This window comes from Centrocercus urophasianus, unplaced genomic scaffold (assembly GCF_019232065.1).
Source record: "Centrocercus urophasianus isolate 14NV4802_14NV808 unplaced genomic scaffold, USGS_Curo_1.0 seq_22, whole genome shotgun sequence".
In the NCBI taxonomy this organism is placed as follows: Eukaryota; Metazoa; Chordata; class Aves; order Galliformes; family Phasianidae; genus Centrocercus; species Centrocercus urophasianus.
Genome location: NW_024884778.1, coordinates 20,319 through 43,605, shown reverse-complemented (window position 1 = coordinate 43,605; position 23,287 = coordinate 20,319). Strand labels below are relative to the sequence as shown.

Sequence of the window (23,287 nt, the reverse complement as noted above, 5' to 3'; positions counted from 1 at the left end):
CAAGCTGACCAGAGAGGAAATGGAGTCTCCCTCCTTGGATATTTTCAGAAGCTGCCTGGATATGAGACTGTGCAACATGTTCTGAGTGTCCCTGATTGAACAGGCGTTGAGTCAGATGGACCTGGAGGTCCCCTGCCGATCTCTGTAACCTTATTTTTGCATGTTTAGCTTATTTCTGTACTTTTACTAGGAAACAACTGAAGACTAAAAGAGGCAAAGGAAATGGTGAACTGTTCATTCTCTTAGAGAATCTGATCTGATGCATCTCTTCTTTAGCATCAGAAGTCTAAGTTTATGTCCCCTAGTGTTGTATTCCTTCTGGCTTTGAGAGCAAAGAGATTCTTTGAATTGCTTTTTGAGAACAGCACTCCCTCTATTTAACAAACTCTACAGCACCACTCCATTTAACAAAATGAGCTAGAAAGACAATGCTTTTTTGCTCCTGCTGGAAGGATTTCATTGTCCTTTTCCTCCAGATTGTGAGCATCTCTTGAAGATCACAGAGTGCCCCTCGTCGCTGTCCCCACTGCTAGAGGAACATACCAGAAACACTGAGTTTTCTCTCTCATTTCCTCTATGCAAACATAGCAGAGCAAATGAAAGTGTTTCACCAGTGCAAGCTGCTCAGTGCATCCCCTGTGCACGAGCCAGGCTCCACACTGCGAAGGAGCAGAGTACATTTCTCCAGTGGTCCAGGCCCATTCTGCTTTTGCATATATGTATTGCCATGCTTTGTAATTCCTCTTGTGATTTATACGTCTTAGCTAAGAGACAAAACACAGGGACCCCAGTGTCACAAGCACAGTTGTCTAAGACAAGTTGGAGACAGTGTCTTGAGGCACTGCCTGTCTTGTGTTAATTAACTGCTGTTTGTTTATCTAGGAAATGAACTCTGAGATTGACAACAGTGCATGGAGACTGATTTCTGGGAACAGGGAATAGAGGTGGTGCACATCCCTCAACCATAAAGTTTCTAACACAAAGTCCAGGTGATTATTATAACATGACCAAGCTGCCAGCTTTTCAGTAGCCTTTACTCCCTGCACTCAACTCTGCGGTGCTGGTCCTTCACAATTCCCATTTCAGAGGCTGCACTATAGGCCTTTCTGCATGCCTCTGCTTAGCAGAGGGAGACCATACAGCCATGTGGAGACCCTGGCTTTCTACCTCACTCAGTCTTGTGTCACAGCCTCATCATCTCATCCTCTGCAAATCCAAGCACTCAGCAAAATGCTAGGAATATACAGTATACAATTGCAGTGCATAACATAATCTTTCATCTCTACTCTGAAAAACAGGCTGGTGCCAGGAATGTAGCAAATACAAAATCAGGTTGTATAGCTGCTGTAGCTCAGCTGATCAATGTAACTTGCAAGGCAGAGATGATGCTGCACAATTACATCTCCAGAGGATAATGTACAGCCCTGTTCCAAATGGATATTAAGTTTACAGATGTTAAGACCTAGAAATATCTCCCAGCTTGCTCAGTTTCTCCTCCAACAGTCTGTTTCCCAATGTATAATGAAGCACACCACCAGAAATCTTTTGCTTAGAACAATACCATAAAAACCTAAAAGCTTGTAGATCTCAACACAATACACATGTGAACATAGTCCTAGGCAGTTCAAATGAACAACTTTGGGTTTCATGTCCTTTTTGTACCTCCTGACAGAAGTGTTTTGGGAGAAGGGGCAAGCAGTGAAGCGTGCACTTGTGGCACATCAGCTTCTCTTGTGGTAGGGATTCTTTGACTGTAGGGATGAGGATTTCCCAGTGAGTCGTGTATACACTCCAGACTTGCTCTGAGCAATGCCAGGGCATCTGAAATGGGCCTTCACTGGCCAAACTTTGCTGAAATGGTACTGTGGTGATGGTGACAGTCATTCCTCTCTGAGCCCAGTACCTGCTTTCAGTTCAGCTAGCCTAGCTGCTTGTAGGACTATGATAAGAACCAGACTGGTGTCTGGTGTCCTGGTCCAGCCTACTAATCATGAGACTGGGAACAAATCTGCCTCCATGCCTGGAATAGGATTGTATAGCTTAAAAGCAGAACAGGAGGATCAAAGTGCTGCAGGGTAACTAGCTAAGACACTGAATCAGCAGCTCCCTTCCTACATGCATTGCAGGCTTGCCATGTTAATATGGACAAACTACATGCCTTTGTGCATTGTTGTGGTGTGTGTGCTGTTCCACAGACTCCTTATGTTTAGGTTAAGTGCATTGTAGGTGGACAGTACACAGCACAAGAGTGCTGCTGTCACTATGAGAGGCTTACAGCAGTGTGCGAACTTCAGCCTCAGAGCTGAGTGACTTCTTAATGCCCCTTTTGTCATTATTATGAACTGTAGTAGCAGTTCACAGTGATGTCACTGTGGTGCCAACAGTAAACTGAGGCATTACAAGAACAAGTGACTTCTTCAGGCTGGGTCTGCGAATAAGTGAATAACATCCTTTTTCTCCCAGGCTCCTTTCTTGAAGTGCTGGACTGCAGCTCTCCTGGGGATTCTGTGTAATTCTGTAAATCAAGAACTGTCCCTTGAAAGGCGTCTAAGTTTGGCGCTTCCTCAAAGCAACGTGAATCTGTCAATTCCAACACATATTTGGGTTATGTATGTGAAGGTTAAAGATTTGCAAAACTGAATGATTAATGAAGCTTGGAAACCAAGCCTACCCAGTGAAAATGGATGAGGAGCAGCAAAGGCAGTTTTGCGTACGGCTCCCATGAGACAGTAGCTCCCCTCCTTGTAATGACATCTTTGTGGCTGAAGTTAGTGTTACCTCTGTTGGTGTGTGTACAGGCACCCTCCATGCTCTATACTGGGTTGCAGAACTCCTTTTTTTGGACGCTGCCTTTTGTTTTTGTACCTGGGAGAAGAGTGGAACATCTCTACCTCCAGTAGAGAAGGTAGCTCTGCCTTCTCAGAAGCTCAGCATGGCAAACTGTTTTTCACAGAATCATATCATAGAATCACCAAGGTTGGAAAAGACCTAAAAGATCACCCAGTCCAACCGTTCACCTATTCCCAATAGCTCCTACTAAACCATGTCCCTCAACACAACATCCAGCCTTTCCTTGAACACCCCCAGGGTCGGTGATTCCACCACCTCTCTGGGCATCCATTCCAGTGCCTGACCACCCTTTCTGAAAAGTAATACTTCCTCATGTCCAGCCTGAATCTCCCCTGCCGTAGCTTGCTGTTTTTGTGTTAAGTTATCCTTTGTTTCCCCCGGTACACCACCAAATAATGGTGACATGCACCTCTCCAGTCTGGCTAGATTTTGATATAATAAGACCTAAATGACAAGCTGAAATGCTTTGTCTTTTCATTGACATAAAACGCAGCCATATCTGGTCTGAATTCACTTTCTTTTATGTCCTTTTACTCTGGTTACGTTATCCACCTCACTAGAGACTTGCCCATTTTGCCAGCAGGGCAGAATTCCTGTAACATACTGCTGGTTTTAGGCTGAAACTAGAGAGTTTGAATTTCCCATAAAGTTAGTAGGCAGGCAGATCTGTATTCTGCATCAAAGAAATGTCTTTTATGTTCCATCTATGGCTTTATTTACTTGCCCTACAATTTGTGTTATTTCCCGAGTACCTGATAGACTGTAGCTTTTAGAGATACACGTAGATTAATCATGCTCTTTTCTTACAATTCTTCTGAAAATCCCTTCAGTTCCTCAGGTTAAATTCCCTGCTGTGTTTATAAACACATTTAGGAAAGCATTTTAATTGTTCCTTTGCCTATTGGCTTAATATAGGGCTTAGTTATATGTAAATTCTAACTATAATAGAGTTCTTAAAATAGCTGATGCTACTACAACATTCCTAGCATCCCATTTACCCAGTCAGTGCTTTCTTCTTCCAAGGGCACCCAGTCTAGGAATAATCAGACTCTTTTCACTGTGGTGTGTATGGAACTGCTGGGTCACGGCCTGAACCTCTGATTGATCACCTGCGGCGAGCACTGAGCCAGCCAGAGGAGCACAGGTGAAGGCAATGCAGCCGTGCTGCAGGAAGGGGGGAGTCTGGCTGCACCCCTCCTAGACCTATTTAAGAGCTGGCTGCCAGTAGGGAAGGATCTCTGCTGGAGTTTTGTGAGTGAGCCCAGGATTGGGGTAAGCCTTCCATTTATTCTCTTTTGTTATCATAGTCTGTTTTGCCTACCTCTCTTGTTTATTTCATAATTACAACATCTTAATGTTCATTGATTATACAGTGGTGAAAGTTGTTGATCTCACTCTAAATGCTTTCCATTTGCTCTTGGGGCTATGTTTAATCCTGTTGCTTTGTTTGATCTGTGAGCCTTTAGCACCCATGTGACGTACAGTCCGGGTCAAACAGTGTGATGGAAAAAGCTCTTGAAGTTCAGTCCAAGGCAACGTGTTCTAATGTTGTTACAGAACCATCCATATGGCTCTTCTGCAAGACTCTTGAGGATTTCATTCTTAAATTGCAGCTGTTTTTCTGTCTCTCCCATTTCCACATAACCCAAAACTTGTGCTTCATCTCCATGAGTTTTCTCAGAAAGCCTTCACACCACCACGAAGAGCATGCTGCGCAACTCCCTATGGAGCTATGTCCTGCAGGTGTTGTTTGTCCTTCCCCAGGCCTTGTTTTGCCTGATGGAGGTTAATGTGGTGGTAGAAAGGGAGATACATTCATAAAATTATCCCAGTGAATCCCTCGAAATGCTGGGTGGTCCCACCATGAATGCAAAGACTTTCTGCCATGCTTGCAACTTTGATCTGTACTCCACATCAGACTTATTTTTTTCACTCTTCAAGGAATCCCACATAAAAATCGCTCTTCCTTTCCAGGCCCTTGTCTTTGGCCATCTGTGCAGGGAAAGCGTTATCTCTGGACTTCTTCTGTATCATGACAATTGGAAGTTGTAGGAACTTAGTGACAAACAAAGGGAAACAACCAGGGAGAATATTTAGCCTTAAAATGTAGCTAGAAGAAAGGAGCTACCTGAAGACTCTTGCTTGAAGACAGTAACATCAGAGGAGGCACAGATGTGACCGGTGTTGCTGGCTCTTTACATTTGGCAGTAGAGTTAGCATTATCAGCAATAAAGCAAATATCCATAATATGTAAATAGACTGTTAATGTATATCCCTGCCCCCTTCTCCCTCTCCTTCTCTGGTGGAAGGGTATAGGGAGCACCCATTGACAGTGTGGTTAAGCCCATTATCATGGTGCATCTAAAAATGATACAGCATGCAGGGAAAACAGGAAATTATTTCAGAGATAAAAGCAACAACAACAATCTCACTTGCGTTTCACTACCATTCTGCTTGCAGTTCCTCTGTTAGTCTCAAGAGCTGGTGCCCTGGTAATGACAGAATTCTGCTCCCTTCTCTTTAAACCTGCCCTCAGACAAGGCGTCTCCCTAGAATCAGTCTACATATCGCTTCACTCGTCCTTGACTGAACAGACCCTTACTCTGACGTTGACTTGGTTTTGGAGGTGCCATCTCTGCAGGCTCTTACACATGCCCATGACCAGACACAAACCGTCTATAGTCTGGAAGCTCTATAGCTATGGTGACACTGACAGAGCAGGCCAAAATGAGTAGCAGAGAGAAGTGCAGGAAATGAAGGTTTACCATATTCCTGTGCAACCTCAGTTCCTGGAATTGAATTGTCAGGCTACAGAAAAGCACACCTGTTTATTAATTAAATACCAAATGGACTGTACAGCAGGTGTTTGTGCTTAAGAGAGACCTCACTGCAGCCTTTCAATACCTAAAGGGAGCCTACAGAGGGGAGGGGAGTCAACTCTTTGAAAGGGTTGATATGTGTAGGACAAGGGGAAATGGTTTTAAGTTGAGGGAGGGGAGATTTAGGTCGGACATCAGGGGGAAGTTCTTTACCCAGAGAGCGGTGAGGTGCTGGAACAGCTGCCCAGAGAGGCTGTGGATGCCCCGTCCTTGGAGGTGTTCAAGGCCAGGTTGGATGGGGCCCTGGGCAGCCTGGTCTTGCATTAAATATGGAGGTTGGAGGCCCTGCATGTGGCAGGGGATTGGAGATTCATGATCCTTGAGGTCCCTTCCAACCCTGTGATTCTGTGATTGATAGAGTTATATTAGGTTTTAAGGACTGAATAAAATGTTTGTGGAAACCAAAGATAAATTTGTGCCTAAAGTGACCTGATGCTATTTATTTAATAACTGAACTGTTAGCCAGCTTACTGGAGGTTAAAACATCTTGATATGGCCTTAAACTGTGGTCACATTTCCTCGATCTCCTCCACAATTTGTTCAAGAGCAGTCCTAGAAATCAGAAATCTGTCAAATAAACCAAATCATGAGTGTATTTTTCAATGATGAGAGAATTTTGCGATGACGGAGACCTGTTAAATCGTTTGCTCCATCTCCCAGCTAATGTATAACTTGTCTCAATAATGCGTTTGTCATTGTTTTATTCTGTGTATTTATTCTGATATTTATGAGCTTATAAATTCTCAGAACTGCAGTCAGATTTTTTTTGCTGAGAGAGAACTTTGTCCCAACCTTCACAACAGGCCCTTCTTACTGTCGATGTTGCCTCCACTGTCTATCTTAGTGCTGCAGTTCCTTGTCTCAGCTACATGCTATAGAGGTAAATGTTTCTAGTGCGGCACTTTTACCTTGCTGATGAGGCTGGGATCGCCTTGGCTGCTCTTCTCATCTTCTGAACTCTTCTGTTCCTCATCTGATGTGATGACCTCCACAGGTATCACAGAGACCGGGCATACCTTATAAGGCTCAGTGTAGGCACTATAAAGAGAAAGAACAGACTAGCTCACCAACAGAATTCCGTTACCTGCTATTGCTCAGACATAACAAATCCATGCGTTGCCCAGAACTAACCAGTCAGAGGACAGGGGATCCCTGCAGACCTTCCAGGCTTGGAAAGCAAGTTTTCTCAAGCTTTACTTTTTGCTTCCTAGATCAACAACCATTTAGGCAAATAGACAGATGTACAAATTCAGTTACCTTCCCACTGCTATGTTTACAAGTTTCCCTAGAGGATGACTGCCTCAGCTTAGTTTGGAACAAAAATTTGACTGGGTTCATACTTAATTGGTACATACGTAACTGGTTTGTTCTTCCCTAGACAACTCAAAATGGATGGAATAAAATCACACTACCGTTTTAGTGCTTATTAGAAATGGAATTTAAATATTGTAACAATGTAATTATTGATTTTCTGAGAAAGAGGATCAAAAAGATAAGAAATTTATAAGAAATTTAGTGTATTTATAATGGCATTACAGCATGAGATATTCAGATCTCACGATCCTTGAGTTGTTTCCAGGGAATCTGAATTCAGCTCCAGAAGCCCAGAGAAAGTGATGTGATAAAAGTATAGAATCTGGTGTATCACAGGCCAGGGATTTCCCAGCATAGCTTTTCTTTCAGGGGGAAAAAAAAAAAAAAAAAAAAAAAAAAATTGGCATTAAAATTGTTAGTGATTTAAGTTCTCCACACAGCATGACTAAAGCTGTGTTCTCCAGATAGTCACTGCCTTTTGCGTTCAAAAGTTGTCCTCTGTTGCTGATCTTGATATGCATAGCTCCAAATTCCAGACACATGATCTGATTAAGCCTTTGTCTCCTGGATTGGAGGCAGCCTTCTAAATTTGGTACTGTGCAGGTGCTCACAGATTCTGTTGAAGTTATCCCTATTCCTTGTCTTTTGTATGAGACAGGTGAATGTCTTGGTGTCTTACTATGCCATGTCTCCTATCATTTAATCATGCTAAAATCTCTGAATTTCATCCAGTTATCTATTAGCACTATGCAATTTACTAACCATTTTAGTAACAGTTTTTACTACCAGTGTTAGTACTGTTCTCGGTGCTGCAACACAAGGCTTGATTTTGCAGCACTGGTAAAAGGAGTGACAAGCATAAGAGAAACAACACCCATCTACTACCACCGGACTTTACTCTGTTTTTATATTCAAGCATCAGATTAGCAATTTTAGCCCTGTTATCACTGTGGGAGTATGCAGGCATTCACCACAGAGACACTGTCTTTTACAGAGTTTCGGGAGTAGGTTCCAGCATTCAGCCAACAGGACAAGTCTATTACCTTGAGAGGTAAAACCTGACATATGTGCCTATTACAGCAGGCTGCTGGGGAGCCTCAGGTTGGATATAAGAAAAAGGCTCTTCACCAGACACTGGTGTTGGGCACTGGGATGGGCCCCCCTAGGAAGTGGTCAGGGAACCAAACCTGATGGAGCTCAGGTTGGATAGTGCTCTCAGACCTGGGATTTAATTTTTAGGCGGTCCTGTGTGGAGACAGTATTTGGACTTGATAGTCCTTGATGGTCTCTTCAATTTCAGATTTTCTGATTCTGTGAGTCTATAAATGCTTGGCCGACCAGACTGATCTGGAGCACAAGCACACCTTATTTAATGTATATGATTTCTTTTAGTCCTCATTTCCTCTGACATGCTATTAATTTTCTTTGCAGCTCTGCTTTATTTCTTTAATTTTCTTTGGTCCTAGCTGCAAGCAAATCCAGTGCCTCAAAGCGAATGCTAGAAAGACAAGTAACTGGGCAAAAGTGAGTTAATGCAAGTGGGAGGGCAGCAGGAGACTCTCAAGGTCACTGACAAGACTTAGATTTCCTTTCAGAAACCACTGACATTTCTGCCTTAACTTTCAAAGTGCAAAGAGTGGCCTGCGTTTCCCATGCAGGTTTGGCTGTCCGCTTTTCCTTCATGTGCAGAGGCAAGCACCTTATGCAAGCTGCCAGCAGCTGCACTGTTCCTCACCACTGTCTGCTTTTGTTTATTATTAGTGTCTGCAGTTTTTCAGCGTGGGTGGCAACACAGCACTTCCGAAGCACTGCCTAGCTACAGTAACAAAGGGGCCACTGTGGATCAGCGCCACCTCTCATTTCACCACTTTTATTGACGCTCAGTGCTTTATTTTTGAATCTGGGGGAGACTTGCATGCTCCCAGGCTCTAACAAACATGTGACTCTAAAGCCAACCTGCCCCGCTGACCAGCAGTGAGAAATTAAAGCCTCACCATGCCGTCACGGGTTGCTCATTTCAATAGCAGTATGTTTGGCAGAAACTGAAGACAGGTGAGTTGTTACAGAAGATGAATTTAGATAAAATTGTTTTGCTTTAAGGAGCAGTTCTTTGCTGGATCTCCTAATTCCAGCCGATCCCTGCATTCAGCTCTATCCTCAGGCTCAGTACAGCATTTGAAATATTCTGATTATCGTCTTGTAACCTTTTCCCTCACTAAAAAGTGGATATTATTAACCTTAAATAGGACATGCAGGGGGCAAGATAGAAAAAAGGCATCACCACTGATTCACTGGGCTTTGCTTCAAGCCATCTCAAACTCTTCAGTTCTGCTTTTATCTTTAATTCATGTAAACTTCTCAATTGTTGTTTTGACCTCTTTGCTTTGTCCTTACGCTTTATCTAACCCCAGTCCATTCTCCATACCTCAATGCTAGTGGAATTTTTCTTCTTAAAAGAAGTTACTGTAGCTGCCTGCCAAGGGAAATCCCTTTGCAATGTGCAGTCTCTCATATTGTTCATTCCAAGAGCTGAAGAATAAAAGATGTTAGTAAAGCAACTAAAAGTGAGCAATACTTGTAGTTTGAAATCGAATGTATGACTTAATAAATGCATGATCTGCCTTTGACAGAGGTGAGAACAGCTGCTTCTCAGGACACATTTTCGCACACAAAATTATGGTACAGGGTGCCAGCTGTGCTAAGTGGTGACAGATCTAATTACTGCCTCGGTGTTTTGTTTAATATCAGCGCACAGGTAGTTTACTCCCTAACATGAGTCATCAGCAAACAGCATGCTACTCCTGTTTTGCAGTTGCTTCTCCAACTCCAGATGAACACACAGCTTCTACTGCTTTTGTACGCTGGTCTGTTTATTCTGTCGTCCGCAGGCACGTTCTGCATTAGGTGCCCCAGAGCCCATAGGAGAAGTCACAAGTAACTAAAGAACTGATCTGTGCTACAGATCCTACAGAAACCATTGCAGGTGCAGTGGATGCTGAGTTTCTTCATAGTTGTTTGTGCTTCTGCCAGATCTTATTCCACTAAATTCTGGAACCCGACTATAAAAAAAAAAGTTCTGACCTGCCCCAACGGCCTCTTGAATGGTACTTTTTCTCATTAGCTATGTCAAGGGTTGACAAAATTAACTTCATCTTGTGTCAGGATGAAGAAGTAAATAAAGCTGCCTATAAAGTAGCCTGCAGCCTTGGTAGGCCTCCTTACTGCATGACACCATAAATCAAAGAAAATACTGTACACTAGAATGCAGCGTACTCAAAGGCAAAGTATTCTTCAGGACTTTTGCTGTTCCCACTATCTTTCACGTTATGGCTGCTGAGACACACTTTCCTATTTAATCCACCAAGAATACATGTGAACTATCTTCACTACTAAGCAAAAACACACTACTATTTCAATTACTTGTTGCTGATATGATTTCTTCTTTTGCAACAGTTTGCCTACTATGAGGCTCATGTCACAGAGGCTCTTCTTTGTCCTCTCCAAGCAATGACCTGAGTGTCAGTTCTGTAGACTGGGTAGGCTCTGATGACAAACTCGGCTGTCCAAGGGGCATCACGTGCTTACAGTGATGGCATCCGCTGACACCATTTGGACATTTTGGCTGCTGATCTCTGCTCATCAAGGCTACCTGGCAAAGCTGAAAAGATAATCTTTTTCACTTCTTTCTTCTTTCCCACAACTCCCCCCAAAAATGAAAAAATAAAAAAAAATTATGTAACAGTGACTGAGCATCCGTGTTTTATCTGGACTGCTGTGGCCATTTCTGCTTATAAATGTCTGCAAATTAAAAAACAAACTTTGCAGAAGATTCTCAAATTCCAACTTGTTACGCTGGAATCAGTTTCAAATTTGCCCACTCAATGTATTTGTGATTTTTTTATTTCAGAACCTCTGTGACATGAAATCTGAAAATGTGATGCTTCCTCAAAGGGATGGATAATGATAATAACTACTAATCGTTTAAGCAATAATGAAGTCCCTTTTTCATGATTCCCTGATGTATTTTTGAAATGAAGAATGATTTAGACTTTCCTCCTGAAGAGGGATAGAGGGAGAGGTGTGAATGAACTGATTTTGGAGTTTTGTAGATATTCTGGCCACATAAAACAGTACAGTTACAAACTGTACTAACATCCCTTTTGCAACCATTCATATTTAACGCTGGTCATTTTTTACAGACAACAGGTCCAAGCTCTTCTACAAATGATAAATAATTTCTCTTAGTCCATGGGTACTGTGATGACAAATTGCTTATACCTGCTGGTCAGAGCTGTCTCTTTGGATCCTGCTGTTCATCTCATCCCACCTGTAAATAACAGGCACATTGCACTGTCTTCTTACGTCCACACTGTTGACAGCTTTTTTTAAGTTGAAATGTCTGCTGATGAAAAACAATCTTAAAGCATTCAGGAAAACCATTCATGCTTGCTGAAAAAATCAAACTGGGAAAAACTGTTTTGGTTTTTTTTAATGCTTTTGAACCAAAAGCCAGATTTGGGAGTGCAACCGTTTGTGGCTGTAATTTTGCAGCACCCTAATGCAAAACAGCTTCTGCTTATTAATGGAAAATATTTGATAAGCTGCCAAATTTTTATTTAATTTTTTACACTATTCCTGTTTCTAAAATTGTACTTCCACAAGTACAGAGGAATGTAAGTACAAAATAGCACAACACTTTTGTTTTCCTTAATTTGCAGATGGGATATTAATTACTCAACATTTTGCTCATTAAAAATTCTTCAGAGAATGAGCTAGCAGCAGCAAGAGGATGTGGTGCAGAATGGCTCTGAGCTCTGAAGCTAACTCAGCACAAATGAAAGCAAGAGCAAGGCAGACACAGGAAAAGCTCAGTAGGCTTATTAGCATGTCAGCCAGTCTCTATCCTTACTCGCTCAGCCTTTCTGCAATTTGTAATTGTTTGTACCAGCAGACATGGTATTAAGTTTTTCTCTCTCAGAAGACAAATAACTGCATTATGTTGCTGTAAGAACACATAATTTAGGAAGAATGCCTCAGTATATTGCTCTGGTGATCATTATGAATGGTGCTATTAAAAGCTTATACAGTAGCAAAACTTGCAATATTGCTTGCAAACTTGCAAAATTTTTGAATGGGCTTCATTTATAGGATGCGTGTAATCCAGCACTTCTGTTTAAAAACAGATCTCTAAATATTACGGATTTCCTCTGGCCTTTGATGAGCAACGGTGTGTTTGTGCCGCTCTCCCCGTCTTGCCTTTCTCCAGGCAATCCAGCAGCACTCAGGTCTTCATTCTGAGACTTCTCTGTATTCTCATATAGCTCCTGCAGATTACACATTTCTTAACAGCCTGAGGCTTTGTGGGACAGTCAACTTTAAATTGACTGAATCAGTGCATGAGAAGGCAGTGCAACAAAAATCATTTTATTCAGCCCCAGTTGCACTATTACTAGCAGAGCTGCTGACACAGAATAGGGAGAAGCTGTATAGATGCACTCTGCTACTTTTGTACCTTCCCCTGTGAACAGGTCTTGGTCCATCTGGAAAATGATTTTCTGGAGTCTACAGACTTTGGCTATCCTGCTCCAAATGTAATGTTGACATCCGACACCAAAGGAAAAGGATTTGTGGACTGAGCAGACTTTAGAATTAAGCCATCAGGGAAGGGGAATCTGAACTATCTATCTTGTGCTGCTATCACAGCACAAGCTCTTTGTTAATCATGCTAAGGCACAAGACTGTACTGTCTGTGGTCACTCCATGGCACAGGTTGGAACAGGTCTGAGCACAGACTGTGCGTGCACAGGAATTGAGGGAGCAAGAGGAGACTCGCAACAGGTGTGAGAGCTCATTGGAAATGATTCACAGGCTGGCATATACTGTATGTTTTCACCTTGACTGTGCAGCTCTTGGAGAAACGCTTGCCATTCTTCTATTCTCTACACCTATCTTTCAAACAAATTTGCAGATTCTACTCCATTCCTTAGCAATGAGCAAACCAGTTCTTTTGGGGTTTTAGAAGTTATTCAGTCAGGATTAGCGAGATTTAAAAACTTAACTGGCGGATTAAACAGTGGCCAAAAAACACCAAACAATCCGCCATGATCACTGTACTAAAGGCCAGTAGTTCAAGCATTTTTTTTGGCATAACAATGCAAATGCCCTGGGCTGTATGCTCACTTTTGCACCACACACACGAGTGATGCCTTGATTCCTCTAGAATCACCAGAAAAAAATACCAGAAGCCCGGTTGGTGGAAATTTAAGATTAAAGCCCATCACTTACTCTAGGTGTTGTAAGTCTTCTGCACCAGTAAGGATCAGGTTGTCCTCAAGTTGCCTGCAGTTTCTTTCAATGTATCTGTACATCAAGAGATACATCCTAAAGAAAGGTTCATAAGTGCCACCTGCCTTTTGCTTTATGTTCCCTGCCTCAGTAGTAATCATGAGTGGAAAATTGGTGTGCTCTCAACTGTAAGGTATGTTTGTGAATGTATTCCTGGGCCTCTCTGTTACGCTTTATGATAGTTTCTGAGTATGCATCCCTTCCCACAAGTGTCTCTTTAACCATCTGCAAAGCATCTAGTTAGATTCTTAGATGTGCTGGCAATGTCCCTTCAAATTCCAGTGTAGTGTCATCTTTTCTGTTGGGACATATTTACAAAATATTTCTGCCTTGTAACTAAACTAGCTCCGACAGCGTAAGTGTGCTATAAATTTGTTGGCCAGGCTGCAGCGATTCTGCATCTCCCTGAAACAGTGAAAACTTTGGTGTATGGTTCAGGTTTTGCAGTTTTAGCCCCACAGCAATCCCTCCAATGTGTGACCTATGAGCAGGAGGGAGACTGCTGTGACTGGAAAAAAGGACATAGCAAATGTGATGTGGCCATTGAGTAAATCCAGGTTCCTCCATCATACCTCCTTCATTCTCTTGCCTCCCTTAAAAATTCCACTTCAGCAATATAAAATGCACTTCCTAGGGAAACTGGAGACTGGATGTCTTTTCATGAAAAAGCTCTCCCTCAGGAATCCCAGACCCTGGAGGTTACTGAGAGGGTCTGGGGAATGGAAGACTTCCCTTTAGTCAGGGAAGAGGTGGTCCGAGAGTGCCAAGAGTAACACTGATATTCATAAATATGTGGGACCCAGTGGGATGCATCCACGGGTGCCGAGGGAGCTGGCAGAGGTGATTGCTGAACTTTTCTCTATCATCTTTGAGAGGTCTTGGAGAATGGGGGAGATGCCTGAAGACTGAAGGATAGCCAGTGTCACTCCAGTCTTCAGAAAGGGCAAGAAGGACGATCCAGGTAATTACAGGCCAGTCAGCCTCACCTCTGTCCCTGGAAAGGTGATGGAACAGCTGTGCTGGATGCCATCTCCAGACAACTGGAAGAAGAGGAGGTGATCAGGGTTAACCAGGCGGAGGTCATGCTTCACCAACCTGGTAGCCTTCTACGATGTTGTCACTGGCTGGGTGGATGTGGGGAGAGCAGTGAATGTAGTCTTGATGCTGAATGTAGTTTTGATACTGTCTCCCACAACATCCTTATAACAAAGCTGAGGAAGTGTGGGATAGACGAGTGGACAGTGAGGTGGGTTGAGAAGTGGCTGACTGGCAGAGCACAGAGGGTCGTCTTTGGCGGTGCAGAGTCCGGTTGGAGGCCTGTAACCAGCGGTGTCCCCCAGGGGTCAGTGCTGGGTCCGGTCTTGTTCAACATCTTCATCAGTGACCTTGATGAGGGGATGGTGGCCACCCTCAGCAAGTTTGCTGATGATACGAAGTTGGGAGGATTGGCTGACAGCCTGAAGGCTGTGCTACCATTAGGTGAGACCTGGGTGGGCTGAAGAGCTGGACAGTAAGAAACCAGATGAGGTTTAACAAAAGCAAGTGCAGAGTCTTGCACCTAGGGAGGAATAATTGCATGCACCAGTACAGGTTGGGGGATGAGCTGCTGGAGGGGAGCTCTGCAGAGAGGGACCTGAGCATCCTGGTAGACGGCAGGTCGGCCATGAGCCAGCAGTGTGCCCTTGTGGCCAAGAGGGCCAATGGCATCCTGGGGTGCATTAAAAAGAGCGTGGCCAGCAGGTCGAGGGAGGTGATCCTCCCCCTCTACTCTGCCCTGGTGAGGCCTCATCTGGAGCACTGCATCCAGTTCTGGGCTCCCCAGTACAAAACAGACAGGGATCTCTTGGAAAGAGTCCAGCGGAGGGCCACAAAGATGGTGAGGGGCCTGGAGCATCTCTGCTATGAGGAAAGGCTGAGTGAAGTGGATCTGTTCAGCCTTGAGAAAAGAAGACTGAGAGGGGACCTGATCCAGGTCTATGAATATCTACGGTGTGGGGGGCAGAATGGTGAGGCCGGACTCTTTTCAGTGGTGAGTGGAGACAGGACAAAGGGAAATGGCTGGAAACTGCAGCATAGGAAGTTCTGCACCAACGTGTGCAAGAACTTCTTTACAGTGAGGTGATGGAGCACTGGAACAGGCTGCCCAGGGAGGTGGTGGAGTCTCCTTCTCTGGAGATGTTCAAGACCTGCCTGGATGCCGACCTGTGCGACCTGGTGTAGGGAACTGCTTTGGCAGGGGGTTGGACTCGATGATCTCTGGAGGTCCCTTCCAACCCCTGCAATTCTGTGATTCTGTGATAATCACAAGGGTGTAACACCATCACCTGTCAACCTGAGTTAGACTCCTCAGAGTAAATCAGTTCCTTTTTGAAGTAGGTTTCAAAGTACATTAAGACTCTAAAGCATGGTAAGAACAAATGCAGCACTTAAGGAACCTCTGTTTTTTTCATATTTGAACTAAGCCCCTTACTTACTCCATAAGGTATACACAATGAGAAGGATGATCCTAGTAACTAATACTCAGAGGTCAGCCAAAGGATATCTTGCCTAATGACTTCCAGAAATAAAGTCCAGGGTTTGCTCAGGTTTTAACCATTGTGGCAGCATTCAGTTAATTCAGCTCTTTTCTACATACAGTATCTCTGGCTTTATTTCAAGTCACATATCTAGCAGTTATTAGTTCAAACTGTCTTTCTCCAGCAGTTACATCCTCATTGCATAAAATTTAAATGATATAAACTCAATGCACTGGTGGTAATTAGAAGAAGCAGTGGGGTGCTGAATGGCTCTGTTTTATTAAAAATGGTGATTTATTCTCTTAGTTTTGCCTCATTTATAAGTAATTTTTGAAGTACCTACTGCAAAAAGAAGGCTCATTATTACTACAAGAAAATCAAAGTCAGAATGTATTTAAAGAGAATAAAAGGAAATGCCTATTAGTGCAGCATGTGTTTAGCCAGTCAGTTCCTGTTATGTCAGACCATCAAGACAAATATTGCAGCTGAAGTCTGAAAAGAGCAGGAAAAAAACAATGTCTGCTAATAGCAAGCGTAGCCTGACAAGGCAAGGTAACAGACTCTAAGTCTGTTCTCTAAGGCATAAGCTGTTTGGTAGCCAACATCAGAAAGGAGTTGCTCCTCCTGCCATTAGCTTGTCTATTTGAAGTTTACTCTTTCTTGTGTCAGTGTGGAAAAGGAGAAGTGGATTTTCGGTTAGCTGCCTAAGGCCTTTGCTTTGCTCTGAGGAACCTCAGGGACAAAAATCTCCCACCTTCAACAAATGCTTCTGGAGACACCAGTGGACCTGGTGCAGGTGTAGACCGCGAAGAGAGGGCAGGCAACAGAGGAGCACGCATGTTTAGGCTTCATCTCAGGAAATGGCTCAGTCTTGGACAATACAAGTAGAAGAGAAAGCCTGGCAGTGAAGTTTCACTAGCCATAGCACAGTGATGGGATGGATGGGCACATTAGGCTGCTTTTGCCTGGAGTCACACACACAAAACTGTGTGGCAAGTCTCATGCTTGTGGCTGAGCCATAGGTATGCCAGAGTGCACAGCTGTCTGACAGCACTGTTCACCTCCCTGATCCTGGGGCTTTAAACTGCTAAGAAAAAAAAAGCAAACAGTAGGAGCTGGACATGCCTGAAAGCAAAACAGAGCTTCCTTGGGCCTCAGATGAGTGGCACACCTCCTCTGTGCTCTCTCAGCCATACCAGAGGCTGTAAGCTGCTGCGGCTTTAGCTTGAGCTCAACCTGGTCCTCCAGCCCTTGTCTTGCATTTCCTGTAAACACAGAACTCTTCCTCCCCAGAGATGACCTGGCAATGACCTAGTGATGGCTGACGCTCAGCTGCACCGCGCCCAATTCCCCACCATGCCAAAAGATACAATGGGGCGGCTGATAATACATAATAGGTTATTAAAAGCAGCTCTGCCCTTTATAGACTTCTCTGAACACATTATTTATATTGCATGTTAGCCATCATAGAGTTCTTACTTTCATTAAATCGTTAGTTTCACAGGCACAGAACTTTTCTCTCCTACAGCACCAGCAGAGGTTTTCCTTAAGGTATCAGTGCAGCTCTTGGTGTGCTTTCCTTTTTCTTGTTTCCCTTGCTCTGTTGTTCCCCAGCACCCTTGTTGTTCACCATCTCTGGTCACCTTTTGCTAGGCTGAATCGTTGCAATGCTTCAAAACCTGAGCTGAGAGGAGTGAAGCCCTGAGTGCTTGGCAGTGATACTGGTCTCTTTTTTTGCTGTGAAGTTCTTCTTCCTTCCCAGACAGTGCAGGCCATATGTCTGCATGATGTTGAAACATTCCCCTCTGCACATCTATCTATGGACAGAAGAAAACAAGGAAAATGTCCACTAATTATCAAGACAGGTTTCAAGGGTTCTAATTAATGAGCACCTTCCAGTCACAGCAAAAGTAGCTCAGACAATGAAACTGCTGAGCACTGTTCTCCTGTACTACCTTCGTGACAGTTTGATCTTGGATTTTGTGATGTAAAACTGGGAGAGTTTAGTGGAATCACTATATTTGTGATCCTTGAGAAGAATGACACCCTCTGATTTCACTTTGATCCCTCATTTCTCTCACAAGCCATTGGCACAGTAGGCCAACCATGTAGAACTGAATTGGTAAGGAGAAGATACTCTGTAAAAAGTGACCTTCAAATAGGCGGTCACCTCAGAGTATGAGATGTACACCTCTCAGGAGAGACCACTAGCTGGAAAGTGAGACTGAAACCCCTGCTGTACTACAAATTCTTTTGTATCTTCTGTGCCATTAGCACGCTATGACAAAGCTTCTTCTCAATGTTTTGGCCGTCATCAGTATAAAGTGATTAACCCCAGAGCAAGTCATGTTTAAAATACAGGTAAGACTGAAGAGTTTGGACACTGCTGATCCTTACCAGGACTTAAATGAGAACTGCTCTGGTTACTTTTCTCAAGGCACAGTTTCTGTTCCTGCTGTTGACTGCAAACCAAGAGGGATTGTTATGCTATTGTAGTCCTGTCCTTATGTCAGAGAGGGACAAATACACCCAGGATCATGTGTTTTCAGCACAGGGTAATGATTACATTCCTGCAGCCAAGGATAGACACAGATACCTATGTGGATCCATTTAACAGTTTGTTTGCTAGTGTTGCTGCTTTTGTGAGTGAGGGAGGCTTCTTGAATTCCAGACCCTCAATAGCTGTTAGGCAGGCAGTTGGATTGATATCTGCACAAAGAAAGACACATGCTGAAGAATAGCAACAATTTAGGCAGTGCTACTTGCCCCAAAAGATTGCAATTTACCAGAAAAGTGCAGATAAACACTTCAGAAAATTTTACATAAATCATTTTGTGAGAGTTTTTCAAACAGTGCTGAGCAGTCAAAGACGTATTTGTAGCACACAGTGGGCTTTCCTGGAGATGCTCAGTGTTTGTGAACTGTCAGATTTGATATAAAGTTATGCTGTCTTATAAGAACAATATAGAGCTTTAATGTTTTAAATAGGTAAGAATGTGAGGGCACATCCGTTTGGTGGGTGCACAGAGTGGCTACTGACTACATAAAGAGTATCTCTGCAAGTCCTGTTCGTTTCTTGGCATCTTTAGGTTTGTACAACACAGCAGCTGCTCTGTTATACACACACACTCCTGAAACTCAGAATACTGCTTGGACTACACTATTGATCCTGGAATGTAATCTGGACAGAAATATGAGTAGAGGTCAATTATGCAGATGTGATCATTACAGCAGGGAATGATCCAACTCATCATAATCCTTCCAGAAAATTCAGCCTGGCATAACTATTAAGTGATAATAAAATTGAAAATTCAAAGGCGGATGCCAGGTTGGGAACAGCATTGGTGGAATGCAAACACAGCTGAAACTGAATCAAACATCATTTGCTGCCACCAGAATTTTTAATGATTTTCTTATTAATAGAAATCTGAATTCTTGGCACCCAGTTCCAAGAGACAGCAGAACTGGCTGAAGACAGAGGACTTGGTTTTGTGGTTCATATTCTTTGATTCTTTAAACTGTAGTTATGTCAAGAGAAAACTTAAAATTAGTACTCCTAAAACCACTTAGATAACAGAGAAAACAATACTTCCAGCGAATGTAATGACAGTTTTCAGTTTTCCTTTTCTCTCGAAAGAACAGATTTTATTCCCAAATGAAGAAAAGAAGCTGTGACATGCCACTAATTCTTCATAATGCCTGAATCTGATATCAGAGTTACAAAATACATGAATTTCTTGAAAGTTCTGCCTTGCTTAGACACGAAACTACAAGCACCTGATATGATGAGGGCAAATAAGAGAATTACCTCTAAGCACTGTTCAAGCATTACTCATTTTAATTTCATTCATTCAGGAAGTAGAAGTTGGTATTGTGTGGTATAGGAAACAGTAGGAAACCTGTGATTTGTAATTGTCATTTCCAAAGCAGAGCAGAAATTTGTAATGTGCAGTTTCAAGGTATTCCTTCCAAAGCAGTAACAGCATCACTTCAGATGTAAGAGTGCCTACGTGTGCAATGTGAGTGCCTTTAGTAGCAGCTGGCAAGTGACTTTCACTGTTCTGATATTTCTCAGCAAATAGACCAGTGTGGAATATGAAGCACAGCCTTCTGCCCCTGGGGGCAGGAAGAAACAGCCAGCCATAAATGCTGTCAGCTCAGGAACTTGTGTAATAGTGTGGCCAGAAGCCATTGCCCAGCTATGACAACTTGAAGCAGGAATATAAAAGACAAAAGCTGGCGCTCATCAAGGGATTTTCTGCGGCTTAACCTTGATTGTATCTCAGTAATAAAGTGTTCCATTACAGAATTTAGGATTTGCTCCGTATTTATTGTTTCAGTTTCCAGGGGAAAAGCTCTTTCTCTTTTTATGTGAGTAGTGCAGGTGTCTGACAGTATATGTTTAATATGGAGAGTAAGGCTGTGCCTCCATTACCATTTTTCCAGTAAAATTAGTGTGTATGGCCTAGGTCAAGAATCTAAACCTAGCCTAGCACCAGGAAAGCAAATAAGTTTTGCTAGTTTAGCTATACGAATCGTGTCAGAAAAGTTCCTGGACCAGTGTTTAGGAGAAGGACATGGAAGAGGTCAGAGCAGCTATGTAGTATTAAAACAAATCAGCTTAAAATGTGTTAGCACCCATTTTGCGTTTCAGTGTGGACTGCACAGGGCCATGTGGTGATGGGCTGTACACATGCATCATCTGACTTATCTCTGTGGTGCATCCTGCAACTATTCTGTGCTCCTCTTACGCTGTGAGAATTTCCCAACTTTTCATCATGGTTCCATACTCTGAAGTCCCTGTCCCACCCACAGATTTCATGGTTCAAGTGATGCCATGTGTATCCACACAAAAAGTTCATTTGATACCTTGTAAAACAGCACTGTGCTATGGTATTGCTTTTCTTTATGTGTTGATGCTTTTTGGTGTGACTTGTCCTCCTGTTCACCTAGTTTTTCATCTGAGACTTCATTTTACACAAACTCTGAAAATCAAACGCTCCAAACTGCTTAACAGCGTAAACTGGTGGTGAAAAAGGTATTTTATCTGTTATGTGTAGAATGGTGAACTGTGATTATTCCGGTATCTGAGATATTAGTTGAGTTTGTGGAGGACGTTCTGGAACTAGAAAAGTTCTAGAACAAGGAAAATTACTTTTGAGGTTCAGAAAACTGAAGATACAGCATTTTAGATGTTTAAGAATGATAATGAATGCATAACTGTGTGCATTTCTTGTTATGTTGAGACCAAGACCTGTGGGTTGTGAGAAACTCAGTCCTGACTTCCAGTGATCTGGGATAAAAACCCAACCTAGGCAAAATATGGACTGGGTTTTCTATATACTGGCTACAGTACATAAACTGTATTTTTTAATTTCTTAAACTTCTGTCAGAACAGAGAAGTTGTTCACATAAAGCACTTCAGTGAATTTTTCCCTTCTGGAATACATGCCAGCTTGCTATGTTTTCAAGTGCTTTTATGCTAGTCTGAATTGTCAGGGCAGACAACTGTTAAATAGCTGCAGATCCTCAGAGGCAGAAGCCAACTGAACATAACAATGTACCTGAAATGAACATCTGGCACAGTTTTGTTTTTTTTATCCAGATTCCATTTATGTAGTCACTTTTCTGACTACAACACATCTACCAATGATTTTCTGACTTCTGGATCCAGTTAGCATAAGATGCCGTATTTCTTGAAAAGAAAATGTCTGGTGACAATACACATACCACAGATTGGAGACTAGTGGTATGTTCCTGATTATTCTGTCTTTGTTTATTTTAGGCAGCATAACCCAGTCATTAAAAGGTGGAACCAGAGTCTTTTTGTTCTAAAGCTGGAGAGTTTTTGGTAGCAGATCTCTCAAAAGCTGAGCTGAAAACTGCTGAGCTGCTGTAAGCATCAGACAACAAGCAGACAAGCAGTGTGAGGAAAGCTCCTTAATGCCCAGTCTCTGCAGTTTTAATGCTCCTGAGCTCCTGCAAACCATAAATATCCATAAATATCTCCTTATCAGAAAGGCAGGCATGTTTGGTTGTCTTTCCTGTCAGTTTTCAGAGAGACTGGAGATGGGAGGAACTGATAGCACTAAAAAAACTCTTCATGCTTGTCCTTCCAGAAGGGATTCCCTTTGGACCTGAAAGCACATATTCGACTCAAGACACAAGCTACTCTTAACAGGAAAACAAACAGCTCATGGAATTCTAAACTAATCAAGATCTTACATCTGGCATTTCTTTCCTGAGATTTGGGATGAACATCGAATGAATAAAACCTTCTTATGTTTCAGAGATAAACCCAGTCATTAGCACATAATATTTCCAGGGGAGAAACAGTTTAACTAATACGCAAGAATGAATGAAAGTGCTCAATAGTTCTACTCGGCTTCCTAAGACATCAGTTTCAGTTCCCGGATTAAAATGAGAGCTGGCTGCAGTTTTGCTTGCCTACAGCTTTTTTTTTTTTTTTTTAAACTCTGCAAATTAAACAATCAGAAAAAAAGAAAAAATATTGAGAACTACAGGATACTGAGCAGTAATTTTTTTCTTAGAGCTACTATCAAATGTCAAAATAAATTGACATTAAAATACACATTTTCATTTTTGTTGTCTCACTGTATGTCACTCTCACTGTGGCTCTTTTCCCTGAGCGTGCTCACTGCGTTGTGTTTTAATGTCACTGCCATTGTCTGGATTTTTTTAAGCCTGAATATAGAAAGGCAGAATGTTTAAAGGATAGATTCTGAGATGCTCAGTTCAAGCTCTTAGATTCCTTATCTGTTACGCTGTACTGTGTGCAGTCCACTGTGTCTGAAGGCATGTTATCCTAAGGAGGAGAGCTCTCTGAGCTCTTCTAGCCAGAATAAGACCATAATCCATAACCTGAAACATAAGAGGGTCTACAAGCCTCAATAAGAAACTTTGATCAGAGGCACTGGAATAAGTACATCTGCCTAAACGCCCAAAAGAAGATGCAATGGCTTAATATCTAAGGTTTTTAATCCAATTTACTAAATAAACTCAAGACACAAGGGCAAACTGCTAACAGACTCAAGAAGTATTTAATTTGAGACAGCTGAAAATGGCTGGCTTGAGACTGCTAAACATATAACTGAGACACTACCATGTCCCTTGGTACATTGATACTTATCTTATTTCTTTACTAAAAAATAAAAAATTATAAATAAATAAATAAAGGACAAATCTGAGAACATCCCTTTGATACCAATAGGCAAAAGATAAAAGTTGGGGTAGCAGGAGTCTGGCAGACCAACCATGGATGATAGGTCTCCTTACTCAGGCCTTTGAAGGATATCAGCTAATTAATTCAGTTAATTACTTAAGTGAAAGAGTCCCTGTAAAAGCTCTGTAACAGGGATCCTG

General features: G+C 42.5%; 1 protein-coding gene and 1 long non-coding RNA gene across 3 annotated transcripts in view; one reads left to right on the top strand and one right to left on the bottom strand.

The window, feature by feature from the left end:
• FGD5 (FYVE, RhoGEF and PH domain containing 5) overlaps positions 1-23,287 on the bottom strand; it is an 88,766-nt gene that overhangs the window by 45,213 nt on the left and 20,266 nt on the right. For both annotated transcript variants that reach the window (XM_042823267.1, XM_042823266.1), the window contains exon 3: positions 6,638-6,767. In XM_042823267.1, coding sequence (XP_042679201.1) covers positions 6,638-6,767 — 130 coding nt within the window. The remainder of the gene's footprint in view (positions 1-6,637; positions 6,768-23,287) is intronic.
• The window catches only part of LOC122162704, an 82,486-nt gene that overhangs the window by 39,419 nt on the left and 19,780 nt on the right, over positions 1-23,287 (top strand). The window lies entirely within an intron of this gene.